The sequence below is a fragment of the Gopherus evgoodei genome, chromosome 5 (assembly GCF_007399415.2).
Source record: "Gopherus evgoodei ecotype Sinaloan lineage chromosome 5, rGopEvg1_v1.p, whole genome shotgun sequence".
Taxonomy (NCBI): domain Eukaryota; kingdom Metazoa; phylum Chordata; order Testudines; family Testudinidae; genus Gopherus; species Gopherus evgoodei.
Genome location: NC_044326.1, coordinates 145097855 through 145119777, shown reverse-complemented (window position 1 = coordinate 145119777; position 21923 = coordinate 145097855). Strand labels below are relative to the sequence as shown.

At 40.4% G+C, this 21923-nt stretch overlaps 1 protein-coding gene across 5 annotated transcripts in view; it reads left to right on the top strand.

Moving 5' to 3' along the window:
* Positions 1-21923, top strand: part of LOC115652947 (deleted in malignant brain tumors 1 protein-like) — an 81375-nt gene that overhangs the window by 25817 nt on the left and 33635 nt on the right. For all 5 annotated transcript variants that reach the window (XM_030565596.1, XM_030565595.1, XM_030565592.1 and 2 more), the window contains exons 8-11: positions 3937-4251; positions 8465-8779; positions 14101-14415; positions 15287-15598. In XM_030565596.1, the coding sequence (XP_030421456.1) occupies positions 3937-4251; positions 8465-8779; positions 14101-14415; positions 15287-15598 (1257 nt within the window). The remainder of the gene's footprint in view (positions 1-3936; positions 4252-8464; positions 8780-14100; positions 14416-15286; positions 15599-21923) is intronic.

Genomic DNA, 21923 nt, shown 5'->3' with positions numbered 1-21923 from the left:
ATAGGTTCTCGCATTGCCATCCTGCGCTAACCCATGCTGCCATGTCTACCATGTTATTTTCGCTGTGCTACTGTGGGTAGAATCATAGAATCATAGAATATTAGGTTTGGACAAGACCTCAGGAGGTATCTAGTCCAACCTCTGCTCAAAGCAGGACCAATCCCCAACTAAATCATCCCAGCCAGGGCTTTGTCAAGCCTAACCTTAAAAACCTCTAAGGAAGAAGATTCAACCACCTCCCTAGGTAACCCATTCCAGTGCTTCACCACCTTCTTAGCGATTTTTTTTCCTAATGTCCAACCTAAACCTCCTCCACTGCAACTTGAGACCATTGCTCCTTGTTCTGTCATCAGGTACCACTGAAAACAGCTGAGATTCACCCTTTTTCCATGTAAACCAAGTGTGGTGCAGTCACACATTGCACGGCAGCATAGACATACATAAGGCTCCAGTTCAGCAGATTATCCCTTTTTAACTAAGCACTGAAGTAGATGCTTAGGTTCCATTTAAATCAAAAGAGCAGCCTGATTCTTTTGAATTCTGTTAATAAATAATACAGGGAGTTTATAAATATTTTATATAAAATATTTATTAATTTATCCAGTGTCAAAACAGTTGTAAACACCAAAAGTTTTCAGAGTCATGGGAGATCACTATGGATGATCATCGCCATATCTGTGTTTAATTTCTCTAGAATGTCACCACTACACAATTGCTCTTCACTGCATCTAGCTCATGAGTCAGTGATCCATCTGTATTCAGAAAAGCACTTAAGCATTTGCTTAACTGTAACTCTGTGTCTGAATTTCAGTTACATCAATACAATTTAAGCTTGTGCTTAAAGTGAAACATGCTTACCAGCCTTACTGAATAGGAAGAATATGTGCTTAAAATTTTTCCTGAATTAAGACCCTAATCAGATTAACCTGTTTAGCAGTAATTATAAGATGTGGCTGTAATGAATTTATCATTTTCAACACCAGTGAAATAAAATAACCAGTCTCAGAGTTCGTACAATCATAGAAGATTAGGGTTGGAAGAGACCTGAGTAGGTCATCAAAGCAGCACCAAGACCAACTAAATCATTCCAGCCAGGGCTTTGTCAAGTTGAGCCTTAAAAATTTCTAAAGATGGAGATTCCACCACCTCCTGTGGTAACCCATTCCAATGCTTCACCACCTTCCTAGTGAAATAGTTTTTCCTAATATCCAACCTAGACCTCCCCCACTGCAACTTGAGACCATTGTTCCTTGTTCTGTCATCTGCTACCACTGGGAACAGCAGAGCTCCATCTTCTTTGAAACTCCCCTTCAGATAGTGGAAGGTCGCTATCAAATCCCCCCTCACTCTTCTCTTCGGCAAACTAAATAAGCCCAGTTCCCTCAGCCTCTCCTCATTAGTCATGTGCTCCAGCCTCCTAATCTTTTTTGTTGTCCTCCACTGGACTCTCTCCAATTTGTCAACATCCTTTCTGTAGTGTGAGGGGAGACAAAACTGGATGCAATAGTCCAGACGTGGCCTCATCAGTGCTGAATAGAGGGGAATAATCACTTCCCTCGATCTGCTGGCAATGCTCCTACTAATGCAGCCCAATATGCTATTAACCTTCTTGGCAACAAGGGCACACTGCTGACTCATATCCAACTTCTTGTCCACTATAATTCCCAGGTCCTTTTTTGCAGAACTGCTGCTTAGCCATTCAGTCACCAGCCTGTAGCAGTGCATGGAATTCTTCTGTTCTAAGTGCAGGACTCTGCACTTGTCCTTCTTGAACCTCATCAGTTTCTTTTGGCCCAATCCTCCAATTTGCCTAGGTCACTTTGTATCTATCCCTACCCTCCAGCATATCTACCTCTCTCCCTAGCTTAGTGTCATCCTCAAACTTGCTGAGAGTGCAGTCCACGCCATCCTCCGGATCATTAATGAAGATGTTGAACAAAACCAGCCCAGGACGAACCCCTGGGGCACTCCACTTGATACCAGCTGCCAACTAGACATCAAGCTGTTGATCACTACCTGTTGAGTCTGACAATCTAGCCAGCTTTCTATTCACCTAATAGTCCATTCATCCAATGCATACTTCGTTAACTTGCCGGCAAGAATGCTGTGGGAGACCATATCAAAAACTTTGATAAAGTCAAGCTATATCACATCCACCGCTTCCCCCATGTCCACAGAGCCAGTTATCTCATCATAGAAGGCAATCAGGCATGACTTGCCCTTGGTGACTCCATGTTGACTATTCCTGATCACCTTCCTCTCCTCCAAGTGCTCCAAAATGGATTCCTTGAGGACCTGCTCCATGATTTTTCTGGGGACTGAAGTATGGCTGACCAGTCTATAGCTCCCTGGGTTTTCCTTTTTCCCTTTTTTAAAGATGGGCACATATTTGCCTTTTTCCAGTCATCCAGGTCCTCCCTTGATTTCCACACATTTTCAAAGATAATGGCCAGTGGATCTGCAATCACACCAGCCAACTCCCTCAAGGCTCTCGGATGCATTAAATCAAGTCCCATGGATTTGTGCATGTCCAGCTTTTCTAACTAGTTCTTAACCTATTATTTCACCACTGAGGGCTGCTCACTTCCTCCCCATACTGTGCTGCCCAGTGCAACAGTCTGGGAACTGACCTTGTCTGTGAAGACGGAGGCAAAAAAAGCATTGAGTACTTCAGCTTTTTCCTCATCATCTGTCACTAGGTCACCTCCCACACTTTCCCTGACCTTCTTGTTGCTAACATACCTGTAGAAACCCTTCTTGTTACCCTTCACATCCCTTGCAAGCTGCAACTCCAGTTGTGCCTTGGCCTTCCTGATTACACCCCTGCATGCCTGAGCAATATTTTTATACTCCTCCCTAGTCATCTATCCAAGGTTCCTCTTCTTGTAAGCTTCCTTTTTGTGTTTAAGCTCACTGAATATTCTGTTAAGTCAAGCTGGCCACCTGCCATATTTGCTATTCTTTCTGCACATTGGGAAGGTTTGTTCCTGTGCTCTCAATAAGACTTCTTTAAAATACAGCGAGCTCTCCTGGACTCCTTTCCCCCTCTTATTAGCCTCCCAGGAGATCCTGCCCATCAGTTCCCTAAGGGAGTCAAAGTCTGCTTTGCTGAAGTCCAGGGTCTGTATTCTGCTGCTCTCCTTTCTTCCTTTGTCAGGATCCTGAACTCAACCATCTCATGGTCACTGCTGCTCAGGTTGCCACCCACTTCAATTTCCCCTACCAATTCTTCCCTGTTTGTGAGCAGCAGGTTAAGAGAAGCATGGCCCCTCATTGGTTCCTCCAGCATTTGCACAAGGAAGTTGTTAGCCACTCGGACACTAAAATTATTTCTAAGCTTAGGGTAAAACTTGTTAATAAAAAAGGTATTATGCTTTTCAGTCATTTACAGGCTTCTTATCTCAAATATATGCTTTCTGAGAATGTCATGTAGACAAAATGGTCACTTGGATAAATGGAAATAAAAGTACAAAACAGTCCTTTGCTCTTTGACCAGAAAAGCAGTGTACAGATGAATATTTCCAGCTAAACTTTAAAGCCATTACTCCACTACACAGCGCACATAACGAGACAAGTTTGCAGAACGTCATGGAGGAATCTTGCAGGCTACTGAGAATGGGAAAGGGATGACATTTTATGGGAACAAATTAAAACCCTTAAACATCAAGGATTTTGTCACAGAGGTCACGGCCATGACAAAATATAACCCTAACCCCCCTCAAATTTGACTGAGGAATAGGTCCTGTGGGGTCTGAGAATTACAGAGTGTATAGCAGATGAGAAACCATCTAGCAACCTGCAACAGCTTCACATCTGGAATAACACAGTTAGAAAGATGTCTATCATTTGCTCAGATGTTTTATTTCTAAATTCTTACAAAAACTTTCTTGTAGGATAAGAGAATGACACATTAACAAATGTGATTTATACCTACAGAAAACAAACAGATCAGACTGGTGAATGGAACAGATCACTGCTCTGGGAGAGTGGAGATTTATTACAATGGCACCTGGGGAACAATCTGTGATAATTCCTGGGATCTATCAGATGCCAACGTTGCTTGCAAACAACTGAGATGTGGACACGCCATCAATGCATCTGTCTCTGCTCGATACGGGCTAGGATCTGGGAAGATCTGGCTGGATGATGTGAATTGCTCTGGGAATGAATCCAATCTCTGGGTGTGTTCTTTCAGAGAATGGGGTCAGCACAATTGTGGAGATCATGAAGATGCTGGAGTTATCTGCTCAGGTCAGTTTTATGAACGTTCTCTTCAACTTGATTAATTAAATTTAAAGCAATAAAATAAGAAGTCAGCAGATAAAGATACAGGAAAATCTCCTTGCTGGTCACACAGTGTTTTGGTATTTGTTGCCTTTCAGATCCTGACAGCTGAGTTCAAAGCCATATATGAGTCAGAAGTGAGAAAGATTCTAGTGTGTCTCTTTTCTTACTCACTTACTCGTATATTTCACCCCCTAATATTAAAAAATGGCAAAACACCGATCAAGAGAGGCAAAAGACTTGAGCAGTTGATTGAATGATTGCTGCAGGTTAGAAATGCTGTGCACTGGCAGAGCTGCCTGGGGGCCCAGAACAGAAATAGCGTGTGAGTCTCAGTGTCTTCATTAATGTGGACTGTCAGCACTGAAATGATTGAGGTACAAAGGTTAATCAGTATCTCACTACATTTGTACTTGTGCTGTCTGTTCATTGCACAGATCTAGAGTTAATCAAACTAATACAATAGGTGTCCCTACTTCCTCCTTTTCCCCAGGAAGACCATGATCCATTCTGAAATTCATATATGTTACCTGTATTAGATTGGGAATTGTAGAGGGAAAGCTCTGTCGCTGGAGTTCACATATGCAAAATTTAGCATCTACAGTATATAATATAAGGACATAAGATGGTTACGTGAGTTTAATTAATCCATTACCTTCACCTTGTGCACTATGACTGTATGGAAATTAAGGTTGCTTTGCTATAATATGTAGTCAACAAATTACAGACAGAAAAATAAAGATGGATATATAAGAGTTAACACAGAATATTGAATGTAACACTAGGTGTTGAAATTATCAAGAAATAATAATTCAAAATATTATATCAAATCAGTCTTATTATAAAGAGGTTCTCACTTTAATTCTATAATATTCTGGGTAGGCAGTTTTGGTATCACTACTGAGCTATATATCCCCAGTTCAGAAGCTTCCCTATTTGCCAATTAGGCTTCTAGGTCAGTTTCACTTACAAGACTTATTTATTTCTTCAAATGGTTAGAGTATAATTATAGGCCCTCTGTCTATGGATGTCAATTAAGCTTTATGGAACTGTTCAACCAAAAGTACGTTCAAATCTGGAAATTTAAGATTTTAAGTTAGTCATTAGAACTGTCAATTAATCGCCGTTAACTCATGCGATTAACTCAAAAAAATTAATCGCAATTAATCACAGTTTTTATAGCACTGTTAAATAATAGAATACCAACTGAAATTTATTAAATATTTTGGATGGTTTTCTACATTTTCATATATATTGCATTCTGTGTTGTAAATGAAATCAGTGTATATTATTTTTATTACAAATATTTGCACTGTAAAAATGATAAATGAAATAAATAGTATTTTCCAATTTATCACATACAAGCACTGTAGTGCAATTTTTTTTATCATGAAAGAGTAGTGTACATATGTAGATTTTTTTTTTTGGTAATATAACAGCACTCAAAAACAAAACAATGTAAAACTTTAAAGCCTACAAGGACAGTCAGTTCTACTTCTTTTTCAGTCAATCATTAAGACAAACAAATTTGTTTACATTTACAGGAGAGAATGCTGCCCTCTTCTTCTTGACATTGTCACCAGAAAGTGAGAATATGGCACTGTTGCAGCCCCATAGCAAGATATTTACATGCCAGATATGCTAAACATTCGTATGCCTCTTCATGCTTCAGCCACCATTCCAGAGGACATGCTTCCATGCTGATCATGCTCGTTAAAAACAACGTGTTAATTAAATTTATGACTGAACTCTTTGGGGGAGAATTGTATGTCTTCTGCTCTGTTTTACCTGCATTCTGCCATATATTTCATGTTATAGCAGTCTTGAATGATGACCCAGCACATGTTCATTTTAAGAACACTTTCACTGCAGATTTGACAAAAAACAAAGAAAGTACCAGTGTGAGATTTCTAAAGATAGCTACAGCACTTGACCCAAGGTTTAAGAATCTGACATGCCTTCCAAAATCTGAGAGGGACAGGGTGTGGAGCATGCTTTCAGAAGTGTTAAAAGAGCAATGCTCCGATGCAGAAACTATAGAACCTGAACCAGTAAAAAGAAAATCAACTTTCTGCTGGTGGCATCTGACTCAGTCTGTACTGCTTTGGATTGTTATCGAGCAGAACCCATCATCATCATGGACACATGTCCCCTGGAATAGTGGTTGAAGCATGAAGAAACATATGAATCTTTAGCGCACTGGCTACCACAATGCCATGAGAACACCTGTTGTCATTTTCAGGTGACATTGTAAACAAGAAGTAGGCAGCATTATCTCCTGCAAATGTAAACAAACTTGTTTGTCTGAGCGAGTGGCAGAACAAGAAGTAGGACTGAGTGGACTTGCAGGTTCTAAAATTTTACTTTTGTTTTATTTTTGAGTGCTTCATGATACAAGTACTGTGGTGCAATTTCTTTATTAGGTGCATTGAAAAATACTATTTCTTTTGTGTTTTTTTTACAGTGAAAATACTTGAAATAAAAAATAAATATAAATTGAGCAGTGTGTACTTTGTAGTCTGCATTGTAATTGAAATCAATATATTTGAAAATGTAGAAAACATCCAAAAATATTTAAATAAATGGTATTCTATTATTAATGATTAATTATGTGTGATTAATTATGATTAATTTTAATCACTTGACAGCCCTATAAATAATGAAACACCACTTCAGTTGAAGAGTATAATTCATTTTCCCCACTACCATCCCAACAAGGAACCATCCCAATAAGGACGGCTCTTGGGGTTTTTTGGTTTTCTTTGTCTGTTTCTTTTGTGAAAAGAGACTTCATAATAGTGAATTTCCAGTAGAGCTGTCCAAAAAATGGAAATTCCCTTGCGAAATTCATATATTTCTATACTTCTTTTCTTTCAGAAACAGGACAAAAAGATTAAATATCAATAATTTTCATGTAAACAAATGTTCCAAAAAGGTTCTATTCAGAAATGTTAGCATGATTTTTTTTGATTGAAATTAAGCATTTTGTTTGAATGTGTTAAAATTTTTGACATTTTAGAATGATGATTTGAAGCTAAATATTTTAGGTCTAACTTTCCCATTGAAAAATTGGGAAAATTCATTGAAATTGACATTTTCCTGGGGGAGGAGGGGAGGGGGGAATCAATGCTGACAAAATTACATATTTTATTGGGGACATTTTTCTGTTAAAAAATTTCAACCAGCTTTAGGAATTTAATTAAGTAAATAATAAAATTAAACTTCAATTCAAGAGTATAATTTCCTGTCTCGGGCCTCGATTCTGCAAAGTAGGCACACGTTTAATTGCTTTGCTGAATTAGGTCCACACTTCATTAACTGGTGACCTGGTGACGGATGCTGCTTCTTTTATCACTGTAGCAAATTCACTACTGTAGACATTTGTTAAATAATTATAATTTCATACCTATAGAATGTATAATTTGTAGTGTACTGTAGTAATTGCTACTCAGCATATTCACATCACTCCAGAACTCAGGTCTGGTTTGCTCAGAGTGGTGAAAGTTGGTTTATCTCCATGATGTTCACTGCTATATCCTGGGTGATCTGTGGAACACTAATGATGCCAGGGTGCTGTGCAGGCAGCTACAATGAGGAAATTCAGAAACGCATACAAAGAATCCTGCATGTTTGTCAGAGCAAAAATCATCCTTTCAATATGTGAACATTAAGTCATGGCACAACCATTTTTTGAAGCTGTGTTATAATTCTTACATACTAGATTAAAACAATGTATGGAACCTATTCTGCACTGCACTGAACCTGTCAGTTTTGATCCAGAAGCCTTGTGAAGTAAATTGAAAGCATCACACTGACCAGATATGGGCCCAACTGAAAGTGGGCTTAGGGGTTGTCAGGTTTCTAAATTCATGGAAGAGTCTAGCCCAGTAGCTGGCTGCCTGTTATGACACAGAGCAGCCATCTGAGCAGGGAAGCAACTTTAAATGTCTTAAATTTTGGCCGAGGGGTTATGGCCATTATCAACATGCTGCCTCACGTACAGTCCTCCGAAGTGTGAATGAGGAATGAGCTATGTGGGAGATGGGAACCAGTCTCTGTCACAGCACAGTAGGAAACTGCTGAGGATGTGGTATACTTTGTTCAGCTGTTTTACTTCTGAAATCTCATAATCATCAGTTGGTTCCTATGACACATTAACAGCTGAGATTTAATCCTACAGGAAGTAAACAGATCAGACTGGTGAATGGGGCAGATCACTGTGCTGGCAGGGTGGAAATTTATTACCAAGACACGTGGGGGACAGTCTGTGATGATTCCTGGGACCTATCGGATGCCAATGTTGTTTGCAAAGAACTGGGATGTGGACATGCCATCAATGCACCTGTTTCTGCTCATTATGGGCAAGGATCAGGGGAGATCTGGCTGGATGATGTGAACTGCTCTGGAACTGAAACCAACCTTTGGATATGTCCTTCCAGGGGATGGGGTCAGCACAGCTGTGGGCATCATGAAGATGCAGGAGTGCTCTGCTCAGGTTAGCTCTGTTTCTGCTCTATTTAACCGGGGTAACAGAGAATTATGAATGCACCAATCACAGTTTCATAGTAAAGGTTGAATTCTGTTTTGCATTTAAAGCAGGCATTCAACCTCTTTGTTATGTAGAAAACCTACATCACACCTGCCCCAGAGTTACTGCATTTATTCTATGAGTACAAACTTAATTTTCTGAGAATTCACAAGTAAATCCAGTTTTTGAGTTAAAAGATCCATTTTGAGTTAATGTACTCATTTAAAAAAATTGTCTGTCTTTCTTTTGTCCCAAATTATTTTAATAATGGAATAAAACAGATTCTTCAAACTCTCCATACTGTTAAAATGTATTAAAATTTTGTGCATACACTATATTTCAAGAAATTAGGTTATAATTAAGCTAAGTTATCAATGTTTCTTGTATCTAATTGTTATGAATATATATGCTACAGATAGGCTCAGATCAACAGCTCATGTAATTTTTTATTGGAATCATGGCAGCATCAGTGGTGACTCAATCAGTCACTGCTCTGCTTATACACTTAAACTGCAGGCACTAATTCTGCTGGTTGTAGATGAGTCATTGATATAAGGTAAAATGGGCACATATTTCTCAGCGGGACATTACTTTACTACAACTGCCACATGCTCTGATCTATGCTTGAAAGGCTTCCCATGGGATTGCTACCATGGACCCACCACACACTGTTATCAACACTGCCAAGAGAAACGAGGCAGGAGCATAGATCCCTTAAAGTTCAGTGATATCGGGACCCGTGGACTCCCTTCCTGTAGAGCCAGTCTCCAAAACATACCCCTTTGGGCTAATAAGTCAGTTGAAAATTAGAGTCCAGATTCACTAGTACACTTTGGCTGCTTTGTCCTGCTCTTCAGGTACAAAGCAGCTGTGAATCTAGCTTCACTGCCCTGACTGCTTTTACTAGCTGGATGTATCAGTGAATCTGTCTTTAAAAGTAGAAATAAATAATTATTTACAATTGATATTATAAATCTTCAAATCATTACATATACTGAATGGTAGCATTCTCTTGTCTCATATTCTTGTATGAAATGTTAAATAAATAATAGTATTTTTCAAAGGAAATTCCAAGAAAAAAATAAAATCATAGAATCATAGCACTGGCAAGGACCTTGAGGGGCCATCAAGTCCAGTCCCCTGCTCTCATGGCAGGACCAGCACCATCTAGACCAGGGGTGGCCAACCTGTGGCTCTGGAGACACCTGCGGCTCTTCATAAATTAATATGCGGTTCCTTGTCTAGGCACCAACTCCAGGGCTGGAGCTACAGGCACCAACTTTCCAATGTGCCGAGGGTGCTCACTGCTCTACCCCTGACTCTGCCACATGCCCTGCCCCCACTCCACCCCTTGCCGCCCCCTCCCCTCAGCCTGCCGTGCCCTCGCTCTTCCCCACCCAGAGCCTCCTGCAAGCCATGAAACAGCTGATCGGGAGGTGCGGGGAGGGAGGGGGAGGCGCTGATCAGAGGGGCTGCCAGTGGGTGGGAGGTGCTGGGAATGGGATGGAGGAGCTGATGTGGGGCTGCTGACATATTACTCAAGTATCAGAGGGTAGCCGTGTTAGTCTGGATCTGTAAAAGCAGCAAAGAATCCTGTGGCACCTTATAGACTAACAGACGTTTTTAGAGCATGAGCTTTCGTGGGTGAATACCCACTTCCTCAGATGCATGTAATGGAAATATCCAGGGGCAGGTATATATATGTGTCAGAACCTCGTTATCTCTAGCTTGCTTGCTAGCACACATATATATACCTGCCCCTGGATATTTCCATTACATGCATCTGAGGAAGTGGGTATTCACCCACGAAAGCTCATGCTCTAAAAACGTCTGTTAGTCTATAAGGTGCCACAGGATTCTTTGCTGCTTTGACATATTACTGTGGCTCTTTGGCAATGCACATTGGTAAATTCTGGCTCCTTCTCAGGCTCACGTTGGCCACTCCTGCTCTCGACCATTCCTGAGAGGTGTTTGTCTAACCTGCTCTTAAAAATCCCCAATGATGGAGATTCCACAACCTCCTTAGGCAATTTATTCCAGTGCCTAACCACTCTGACAGCTAGGAAGTTTTTCCTAATGTCCAGTCTAAGCCTCCTTTGCTGCAATTTAAGACCATTGCTTCTTGTCCTATCATCAGAGCTTAAGGAGAATATTTTTTTCTCCCTCGTCCTTGTAACAACCTTTTAGGTACTTGAAAACTGTTAACATGTCCCCTCTCGGCCTTCTCTTTTCCAGACTATACAAACCCAGTTTTTTCAATTTTCCCTCATAGGTCATGTTTTCCAGACCCCTAATCATCCTTCTCTGGACTTTCTCTAATTTGTCCACATCTTTCTTGAAATGTGGCGCCCAAACTGGACACAATACGCCAGTTGAGGCCTAATCAGCACAGAATAGTGTGGAAGAATTACTTCTTGTGTCTTGTTTTCAACACTCCTACTAATACATCCAGGAATGACATTTGCTTTTTTTGCAACAGTGTTATATTGTTGACTCATATTTAGCTTGTGATCCACTATGACTCCCAGATCCCTTTCCGCATTACTCCTTCCTAGGTAGTCATATCCCATTCTGTATGGTGTGCAACTGATTGTTCCTTTTAAGTGGAGTACTTTGCATTTGTCTTTATTGAATTTCATCCTATTTACTTCAGACCATTTCTCCAGTTTGTCCAGATCATTTTTAATTTTCATCCTATCCTCCAAAGCACTTGCAACCCCTCCCAGCTTGGTTTCATCTGCAAACTTTATAAGGATACTTTCTATGCCATGATCTAAATAGTTGATTAAGACATTGAAAAGAACCGGACCCAGAACTGATCCCTGCAGAACCCAACTCATTATGCCCTTCCAGCATGACTGTGAACCTCTGGCAACTACTCTCTGGGAATGGTTTTCCAACCAGTTATGCACCCACCTTGTAGTAGCTCCATCTTTCTTGTATTTCCCTATTTTGTTAATGAGAAGGTCATGTGAGACTGTATCAAAAGCCTTATTAAAATCTATTTTAGCTTCTGAACCTGCCTCATTTTCACTGTTTAAGCAGAGTTCAGGTTGAGAGTACATATCAGTAAATTAAACGTAAAAATCTGTAATTATCACAAACTTAAGCATTTCAGGCCCAAGAAATTCAGAATTAAGGTTACATAAGGAATCTAAATTTGATAATTTGATGCAGTAATGCAGAGTTGACACACCCAAGCAACCATCGTTTCTGTATACCATTAGCTGTATGGGTTTCTAAACAAAGATGCATTCTTAGACTTCTCATTTTTATGTTTCTGTCTCTATTATAAAAGTATTAAAAATATGATACAAATGGAGAATGTACCTGCTTACACATGTCCAAAACAGTGTAAATACATACTCAAAAATTTAATATAAAGTCCAACATAGGCTGCTGATTGCAAATTTTTCAAAAAATAAAAAAAAGTTCTGTCCAGAAAATACCAATTTGTTGAAACTGAAATTGGTTGTGGGAAAATAGCAGTTTCAGCTAAATGATTTCACCCCAGAATTTCCAATAGCCTGATTCAGACAAAGGACTTTGACCACAGTCACTCACATCCCAGGTACATGCACTAATCACCTTGTTACTGGCTTTCTTCATCTCTCCTGTTGGAGCTTTCCCACTTTCTGTTAAATAATGAAATATTTATTGGACAAGGGACTTGAACCTGGACCACCAACATGCCCAGTGGGCACCCAAGCCATTAGGCTATTGGCTGTTCTGAAGCTGTTTTCTTTATCTCATTTGCTCTCACTGATTTTTCGTGAAAAACTTCAAAAGGTTTCTGTTTCATCCCAACACAGAAAAGGAAAAATGTCAAAATCCTGAAATATTTTGTGGAAAATGGTTTCCTGCCCATACCTATTACTGAGCCAATGGAATGCAAATAATAATAAAAAAATAATTCTAGATTTAAAAACCCGAAAAGGCATGCACCCTCCCAAGAATAACTGTGCATACACTGGTACATAGATCTTAAACCACCCATGTAAATCTAAACTACTCTCAAGCAAGACCAAAAATAGCACATAACAAAACATGTAAGATTAGGTCTACTCCCTGCCAATACATAGACAAAGCTATGTCAGTCTGCATACTCTATAGCAACAAAAAATATAACACAGCTGCAGAACGCCTTGGGGAAAACTGAAAGCTTAAGTTCCCCTATTAACTTCCTCACCAAGAGTGTCTCCATTTTGTTCTTATTTTTTTAAACAGACACCATGATAGTGATGTTCTAATAACAGTTGTTTAAGAATAGGACATAAATTTGTCAGTAATTCCACTATTTCATTCTTTATTTCCTTTGGAATCCTTGGATAACAGTCATCTAGCCCGTGGAATGTACTGTACTTGAATCCCTCAACACTCCATTCAAAAGACAAATGTATACCTTGAACACTGGCTGTTCCTTTCAGTAATGCAGTGCATACAGTACTGCAAGCTCTTGTTTAACCAGTTATAATTTCACACTTATGCATAGATCTCCTAATTTCTAAAATATCGTAGTGGGTTTTATTCAGTGGATAACATCATTCCAGAGCATAAGTGATTCCGAACTGTGGAGAGAGTTTGACTAGCATAATCCATGTGATGAGAGAGTCAAGATTTCCGCACATGACATGTAGGCAATGCCCCAGATAATTGGTGGGATACCAATCATAACAATTTGGTATGCAAGCAGCTGCAGTGTGGAGATGTGGAAAAAACTTGTAACTAAGGCTAAATGTTTGGAATCAGAAATACACAAAAGTAACCATTTTTGTCAAAAAAAACAAAGGAAAAAGAAAAGTCATGGCACATAATATTGTATTAAATTATTTTGGTAAATTATGAGACGGTAACTTTTTTATTTGACTGGAAAAATGGTTTAAAAGTTTTAAAAATCACTTACCACACTGCACTGAACAAGTAGACAGCCAAAATTCAAAATTCATGACTAAGTCTTGCTCAGTATCAGGATGCCCAGAATGACAGAGCATTATTTATGGGGAAAAATATCATGGATTTGTCTCAGAAGTCATGGCCACAACAAACACATAGCGTCACTTTTAACCCCGGTCAAAGTCTGAAAGATGAACAGGCCCGAAAAGGGTAAAGAAATGCGACATCTGATGGAGATGAGTCCCTGAATAACAATCTCCACATCTGAGATAGCACAGTAAAGAATTGCTGACAATGTCAGTGTCTCTTACTCTGGCATTTTATTTTTGAAATCTTACAGACATCCTCCAGTTCTCTAACGATGACACATTAATAGCTGGCATTTATCTTTACAGAACACAAGCAGATCAGACTGGTAAATGGTGCAGATCACTGCTCTGGGAGAGTGGAAATTTATTACAATGGCATCTGGGGGACAGTCTGTGATGATTCCTGGGATCTGTTGGACTCCAATGTCATTTGCAAACAACTGGGATGTGGACATGCCATCAATGCAACTGTCTCTGCTCATTATGGGGAAGGAGCTGGGCAGATCTGGCTGGCCAATGTGAACTGCTCTGGAACTGAATCCAGTCTGTGGACCTGTCCTTCCAGGGGATGGGGTCAGCATAACTGTGCACACTCCAACGATGCAGGAGTTATCTGCTCAGGTAGGTTGTGCAAGGGCTCTATTTTAACTCAAACAACAGAGTATTGATAGAGGTAAATTTAACTAACAGAATTTTATTTAAATAAATAAAATATAAAGCATAACGTCAAAGTAAAGCATATACATTATATTATAAATATCTAAATAAATAAAATGAAATGCAGCAATAAAATGAAAGGGTAGCTGAGTATGATAAAGGATAATTCCCATGTGGGATTCGTGATTTTTTCAAGCATTCAATCCTGTGGAACGATAAGTAACCTTGTGACTCCTGAGGGAGGAGTTCAAGTTGATATTTGGCTCAGAAGTGAGTCTTTCTTTAATCCTCACTGTTCATGCCAGGGATTTTACTACCAGTGGCAATTTCTGTGCAAGACAGACACTGGACTAAAGCATTATGGTGGCTGAGAGGTTAAATAGCAGGAGCCCTGCCGATCTAGACAGATGTGTTAGTAGAAGCAAGAACATAGAGAGCAACAAGTTAATCAATACCTACCCACATCCTAGTTGCACTGTATTTATCCTTTGGACATGCTGAGCATTAGGCTAGCAGCAATGACACAGTGCTTGACTATTTATGAGAGTCAAGGTGGGAATATAAAAGTCACAGGTTTTGTCAAGGAAACCATAACCATGACAAATAAACACGCTCCTAAGTCTAAATAAAGAACAGGCTCTGAGAGGATTGAAAACTATGAAGTATATTGGAGATAAGATCCTGTGTAACATTCTATATTACATCCAAATCTGAGAAAACACAGTCAAGAATTGCTAAGGATGTCAGCATTATTTTCTTAGTGGTTGAATTTCTGGAACATCCTCATTTTTCAACAGTAATAGAATATATTAATAGCTGAAATTTATTTTTACAGGGAGCAAGCAAGTCAGACTCATAAATGGAGCGGACCATTGTGAAGGGAGAGTAGAGGTAAATTACAGAGGCACCTGGGGAACAATCTGTGATGATTCTTGGGACCTATCGGATGCCAATGTTGTTTGCAAACAACTGGGATGTGGACGTTCCATCAATGTAACTGCTACTCATTATGGGGAAGGATCAGGACAGATCTGGCTGGATGAATTGAACTGCTCTGGAAATGAATCCTATCTCTGGGCATGTCCTTCCAGAGGATGGGGCCAGCACAACTGTGGACACAAAGAGGATGCAGGAGTTCTCTGTTCAGGTCTGTTCTGCAAATGCTCTGTTTAACCTGATTAATAGAGAATTAATATACATTAATGTTAACAAACCCAAAGGCAACAATATGAGAAGGCTGCTGGTAATGATAAAGGAGAATATCCCTACTGGTCACAATTCTTGATAACTTGTCTTTCAGATCCTGTGAGTAGTGTTCAAATCCAGGTTTGACTCCGAAACGAGGAGTCTGGTGACTCTTTCACCAGAATCTCCACTGATCAGAACCACAGATTTCATCACTTAATTCTGCACAACTGGCAGTTTCTGCCCAGGAGAGGCAAAGGGCTAGAACAGCACTGGGAGCTATAGATCAGGACTGAAGTGCACTGATAGAAATGTCTGGTAACGTCAGACTGGAATAGTGTGGTGTGGTCCAGCTTTGGAATGAGGAATGCTAGCAGTCCTCGGGTGTAGAGTCAGATTTCCAAAGGCATTTAGGAGCCTAAAGAGGGAGATAGACACCTAGAGATGCTTTTGAAAATCCCACTAGGCACCTGTCTGCATTTTAGGTGCCTACTTGCCTTCTTCAAGTCTGGCCTTTGATGCCTTTGCATGGTTTTTTCCCCTGTTTTAATCCTGCATAGTATAGAGGTAGAATTTAGCAGGCTGATAAAATAAATACCCCTAGTACTTCTACATTGTGAAGATGGTGATCAATCTGAAAAAGCTGCATGTGCAACCAATAATAGCTCTAGGAGCTGCAGAAGAGGTTAGAGTTAAATTTAAAGTAATGATCATATTCTTGAAACATGCAAAGAGTCATGTGATCATTTGCATGTTTCAAGAATATGACCAATACATTCAGCTTTGCAAACAGGGGCTGCTAACAGGGAGTTTTGCGAGGGAATTTGGAAGGGGAGTGGGCAGGGGGCAAGGACCCATTGCTGTTCTTTTCATTTTAAAATCTATAAACTAAACAATAGTCAAAACTTCTTGCTTTAAACAACCCTTTCATTAACTAGGAGACAGTGCAGGCAGAAGCCCAGCAGCAGAGTGGGAGCTATCCAGTTTATTGCGCTGAGTGTAGTATGTATGATTACTTGCCCTGTGGGCAGGTGGCGTATGTGTGCAGTTGGTGCAAGGAGCTCCTGGCCCTCAGAGACCACGTACGGACTTTGGAGCCCAGGGTGGCTGAACTTTAGGAGCTAAGGGAGGCTAAGAGGTATGTGGATGAGGCTTTCCAGGACACTGTAGAATTGTCCCACCTCCGGTCGGACAGTCCCTACCCTGTAGAGGAGGATGAAAGGCCCAGAGAAGCAGAGCAGTCAATGGGAGCAGAGGGAAACCTTCCCATAGTTGGGACCCTCCTTCCAGATGGTGCTGGGGTTGCCTCTTGCACTGAGGTTACCTCTCTGGGGGAGGGAACTCCAGTTTCTAGGAAAAGGCAGGTGTTAGTAGTGGGAGATTCGATCATTAGAAACGTAGATAGCTGGGTTTGTGATGACCAGGAGAACCGTATGGTGACTTGCCTGCATGGTGTGAAGGTTGTGGATCTCTCTATGCATCTAGACAGACTTAGGTGTAGTGCTGGGAAGAACCGGTGGCCGTGGTACATGTAGGTATCAGTGAGATAGGGAAGGGTAGGAGAGATGTCCTGGAGGCCAATTTAGGCTGCTAGGGAAGAGACTGAAATCCAGGATCTCTATGGTGGCATTCTCAGAAATGCTCCTAGTTCCACGCGCAGGGCCAGGTAGGCAGGCAGAGCTTCAGAGTCTCAATGCGTGGATGAGATGATGGTGTAGAGAGGAGGGATTTAGATTCATTAGGAACTGGGGAAACTTTTGGGGTGGGGGAAGCCTATGCAGGAGAGATGGGTTCCACCTAAACCAAAGAGGAACCAGACTGCTGGCACTAAACATTTAAAAGGTTGTAGAGCAGTTTTTAAACTAGGAGATGGGGGAAAGCCAACTGCTGCAGAGGAGCATGTGGATCGGACACAGACTTCTCTTAAAGGACAGTTTATTGATAGAGATTCTTTAGGTTATAGTCAGGAGCAGAGGATGGATGAGGATAGTGTAAGGGCCAGATCAGATGATAAATAGTCACATAAAAAGGTATCTGACACATCAGAAAAGAGCAGACAATAAAAGAGTGACAAGTTTTTAAAGTGCTTGTACACAAATGCTAGAAGTCTAAATAATAAGATGGGTGAACTAGAGTGCCTCATGATAAAGGAGGATATTGATATAATAGGTGTCACAGAAAACTGGTGGACTGAGGACAATCATTCTGGGGTATAAAATATATCAGAAGGACAGAACAGGTCGTGTAGTGGGGGGAGTGGCACTATATGTGAAGGAAAATGTAGAATCAAATGAAGTAAAAATCTTAAGCGAATCTATATGTTCCATAGAATCTCTGTGGTTAGAAATTTCATGCTCGAATAAGAATATAACATTAGGGATCTATTTTCGGCCACCTGACCAGGACACTGATAGTGATGATGAAATACTAAGGGAAATTAGAGAGGCTATCAAAATTAAGAACTCAGTAATAGTGGGGAATCTCAGTTATCCCCATATTGACTGGGAACATGTCACCTCAGGACAAAATGCAGAGACAAAATTTCTCGATACTTTAAATGACTGTTTCGTGGAGCAGCTGGTATGGGAACCCACAAGGGGAGAGGCAACTCTAGATTTAGTCCTGAGTGGTGCGCAGGAGCTGGTCCAAGAGGTAATAATAACAGGACCACTTGGAAATAGTGACTATAATATAATAACATTTAACATCCCTGTGGTGGAAAGAACACCTCAATAGCCCAACACTGTGGCATTTAATTTCAAAAGGGGGAACTATGCAAAAATTAGGAGTTTCAAAGTTAGACTCAGGACTCACAGTTTGTCAGACCACTCTGTTTTATTAGCACAGCGCTCTGCTAATAACACTCAGATAATATGAGCACCATGCAAGACACAAACTATCTTATTTATACAGATAAAAGGGCGAGCACTTAACAAGATAACAAAGGAAGCCGAATCTGATAAGTTTACCTGGGCTAAATCTTATTTCCTTACTAACTATTACCGATCTTCTGTTAATGTTTCGCCATTAGCACCCTTGTTTATGCGTAATGTTTCTTTTCCTGGCACCTGTATTTTAACATTTCTTACTTCTGCTTAAAGGTACATACAACATTTCTTTAATCCATTCTTATTTTTACAATATAATTCATTCTACTTTCACAGGGGGTTAGTTAATCAGAAATTAAAAAGTACAGTGACTAAAGTGAAATCCCTGGAAGCTGCATGGGCGCTTTTTAAAGACACTATAATAGAAGCCCAACTTCAGTGTATACCCCAAAATAAGAAACACAGTAAAAGAACTAAAAAAGAGCCACCGTGGCTTAACAACCATGTAAAAGAAGCAAGGAGAGATAAAAAGACTTCCTTAAAAAAGTGGAAGTTAAATCTTAGCGAGATAAATAGAAAGGAGCATAAACACTGCCAAATTAAGTGTAAAAATGTAATAAGAAAAGTCAAAGAGGAGTTTGAAGAACGGCTAGCCAAAAACTCCAAAGCTAATAACAAAATGTTTTTTAAGTACATCAGAAGCAGGATGCCTGCTAAACAACCAGTGAGGCCCCTCGATGATAGAAATAGAAAAGAGCGCTTAAAGACAATGAAGTCATTGTGGAGAAACTAAACAAATTCTTTGCTTCAGTCTTCATGGCTGAGGATGTTAGGGAGATTCCCAAACCTGAGCCGGTTTTTGTAGGTGAAGAATCTGAGGAACTGTCACAGATTGAAGTGCTGTGTCACTAGAGGAGGTTTTGGAATTAATTGATAAACTCAACATTACCAACTCACCGGGACCAGATGGCATTCACCCAAGAGTTCTGAAAGAACTCAAATGTGAAATTGCGGAACTATTAACTAGGGTTCGAAACCTGTCCTTTAAATCAGCTTCTGTACCCAATGACTGGAAGTTAGCTAATGTGACACCAATATTTAAAAAGGGCTCTAGAGGTGATCCCAGCAATTACAGACGTGTAAGTCTAACGTCGGTACCGGGCAAATTAATTAAAACTAAAGTAAAGAATAAAATTGTCTGACACATAGAAGAACATAAATAGTTTGGCAAAAGTTAACATGGTTTCTGTAAAGGGAAATCATGTCTTACTAATCTATTACAGTTCTTTGAAGGGGTCAACATACATGTGGACAAAGGGGATCCAGTGGACATAGTGTACGTAGATTTCCAGAAAGCCTTTGGCAAGGTCCCTCACCAAAGGCTCTTACATAAATTAAGTTGTCATGGAACAAGAGGAAAAGTCTTTTCATGGATTGAGAACTGGTTAAAAGATGGGGAACAAAGGGTAGGAATTAATGGTAAGTTCTCAGAATGGAGAGGGGTAACTAGTGGTGTTCCCCAAGGGTCAGTCCTAGGACCAATCCTATTCAACTTATTCATAAATGATCTGGAGAAAGGGGTAAACAGTGAGGTGCAAAAGTTTGCAAATGATACTAAACTGCTCAAGATAGTTAAGACCAAAGCAGACTGTGAAGAACTTCAAAAAGATCTCACAAAACTAAGTGACTGGGCAACAAAATGGCAAATGAAATTTCATGTGGATAAATGTAAAGTAATGCACATTGGAAAAAATAACCCTAACTATACGTACAATATGATAGGGGCTAATTTAGCTACAATAAATCAGGAAAAAGATCTTGGAGTCATCATGGATAGTTCTCTGAAGATGTTCACGCAGTGCGCAGAGGCGGTCAAAAAGCAAACAGAATGTTAGGAATCATTAAAAAGGGGATAGAGAATAAGACTGAGAATATCTTATTGCCCTTATATAAATCCATGGTACTCCCACTTCTTGAATACTGCATACAGATGTGGTCGCCTCATCTCAAAAAAGATAAGCTGGCACTAGAAAAGGTTCAGAGAAGGGCAACTAAAATGATTAGAGGTTTGGAGAGGGTCCCATATGAGGAGAGCTTAAAGAGGCTAGGACTTTTCAGCTTGGAAAAGAGGAGACTAAAGGGAGATATGATAGAGGTGTATAAAACCATGAGTGGTGTGGAGAAAGTGGATAAGGAAAAGTTATTTACTTATTCCCATAATATAAGAACTAGGGGTCACCAAATAAAATTAATAGGCAGCAAGTTTAAAACAAATAAAAGGAAGTTCTTCTTCACATAGCGCACAGTAAACTTGTGGAACTCCTTACCTGAAGAGGTTGTGAAGGCTAGGACTAAAAAAGTGTTTGAAAGAGAACTGGATAAATTCATGATGTTTAAGTCCGTAAATGGCTACTAGCCAGGATGGGTAAGGAATGGTGTCCCTAGTCTCTCTCAGAGGATGGAGATGAATGGCAGGAGAGAGATCACTTGATGATTACCTGTTCTGTTCATTCCCTCTGGGGCACCTGGCACTGGCCACTGTCGGTAGATAGGATACTGGGCTAGATGGACCTTTGGTCTGACCCATTATGACCATTCTTGTGTTCTTATGTTCTTAATTAAATTTTGAAAATCTTACTGCCTGTTAGGAAATTCCAAAATTAAGGTGGATGGTGGAAACTTACTGATGCCTTCTTATGCATATGTATTATAATGCTCTTTTGTTATATAATCTCTTTTTCTTCTGGAACTTTTCTCTTTCCAGGCACAGGATGAGGCCGCTGCTTGGTATTTCTCTTTATACTCATTGTTTAGTGGTCTCCCCGGCCATATTTATTGCAAACCAACAAAACCCTCCTCTGAATACGTTATTATCAAATCTGTCAAGAATTTTTCTATGGCACTCACCGCTTTGGTATCTGAAAGTCTGACGCATTTTAATAAATTAATGTTCACCAGGGCTAGGATGCGGTGTAGTTGGACGGGGCCTGTGTCCCCTTACCCTCAGCCTCCCCATCCCGGGGGTGGCAGTGCTCCCGTTCCTTAGGCCAAGAGGCCTGCTTCGGTGCTCATCCTGCCTGAGTTCTAACTGTTTGCCGCCCCACCCTGCCTGAGGGTCTAGACTTACAGACTGTTACAGCTCTGCCTTGAATATGGGCCAGATCCCTAACTTCTTGTGGCTCTGCCCGACCTGGAGGGAGTCAGAGTTCTTATATAGACTGTTTGTAGCTGTCTGCCCCAGCCAGTTGGCTGTGGACTAAAGACTGTTGGGCTTCACCCTGCCTCAGGAGCTGGAGCTCTCCCCTATAAAACTGTTACCTGCAGTCTGCTAGTAGTAAAGCAGTGGGGCCTCCCTCCAGGGCCAATCAGAGAGGGGCCAGGAGGGCCATTTGGCCTGTGCTTCAAGCTCAAAGGGGCCTCAAATTTAGACACTTGTGTTTTTTTGGCATTTCACAACTT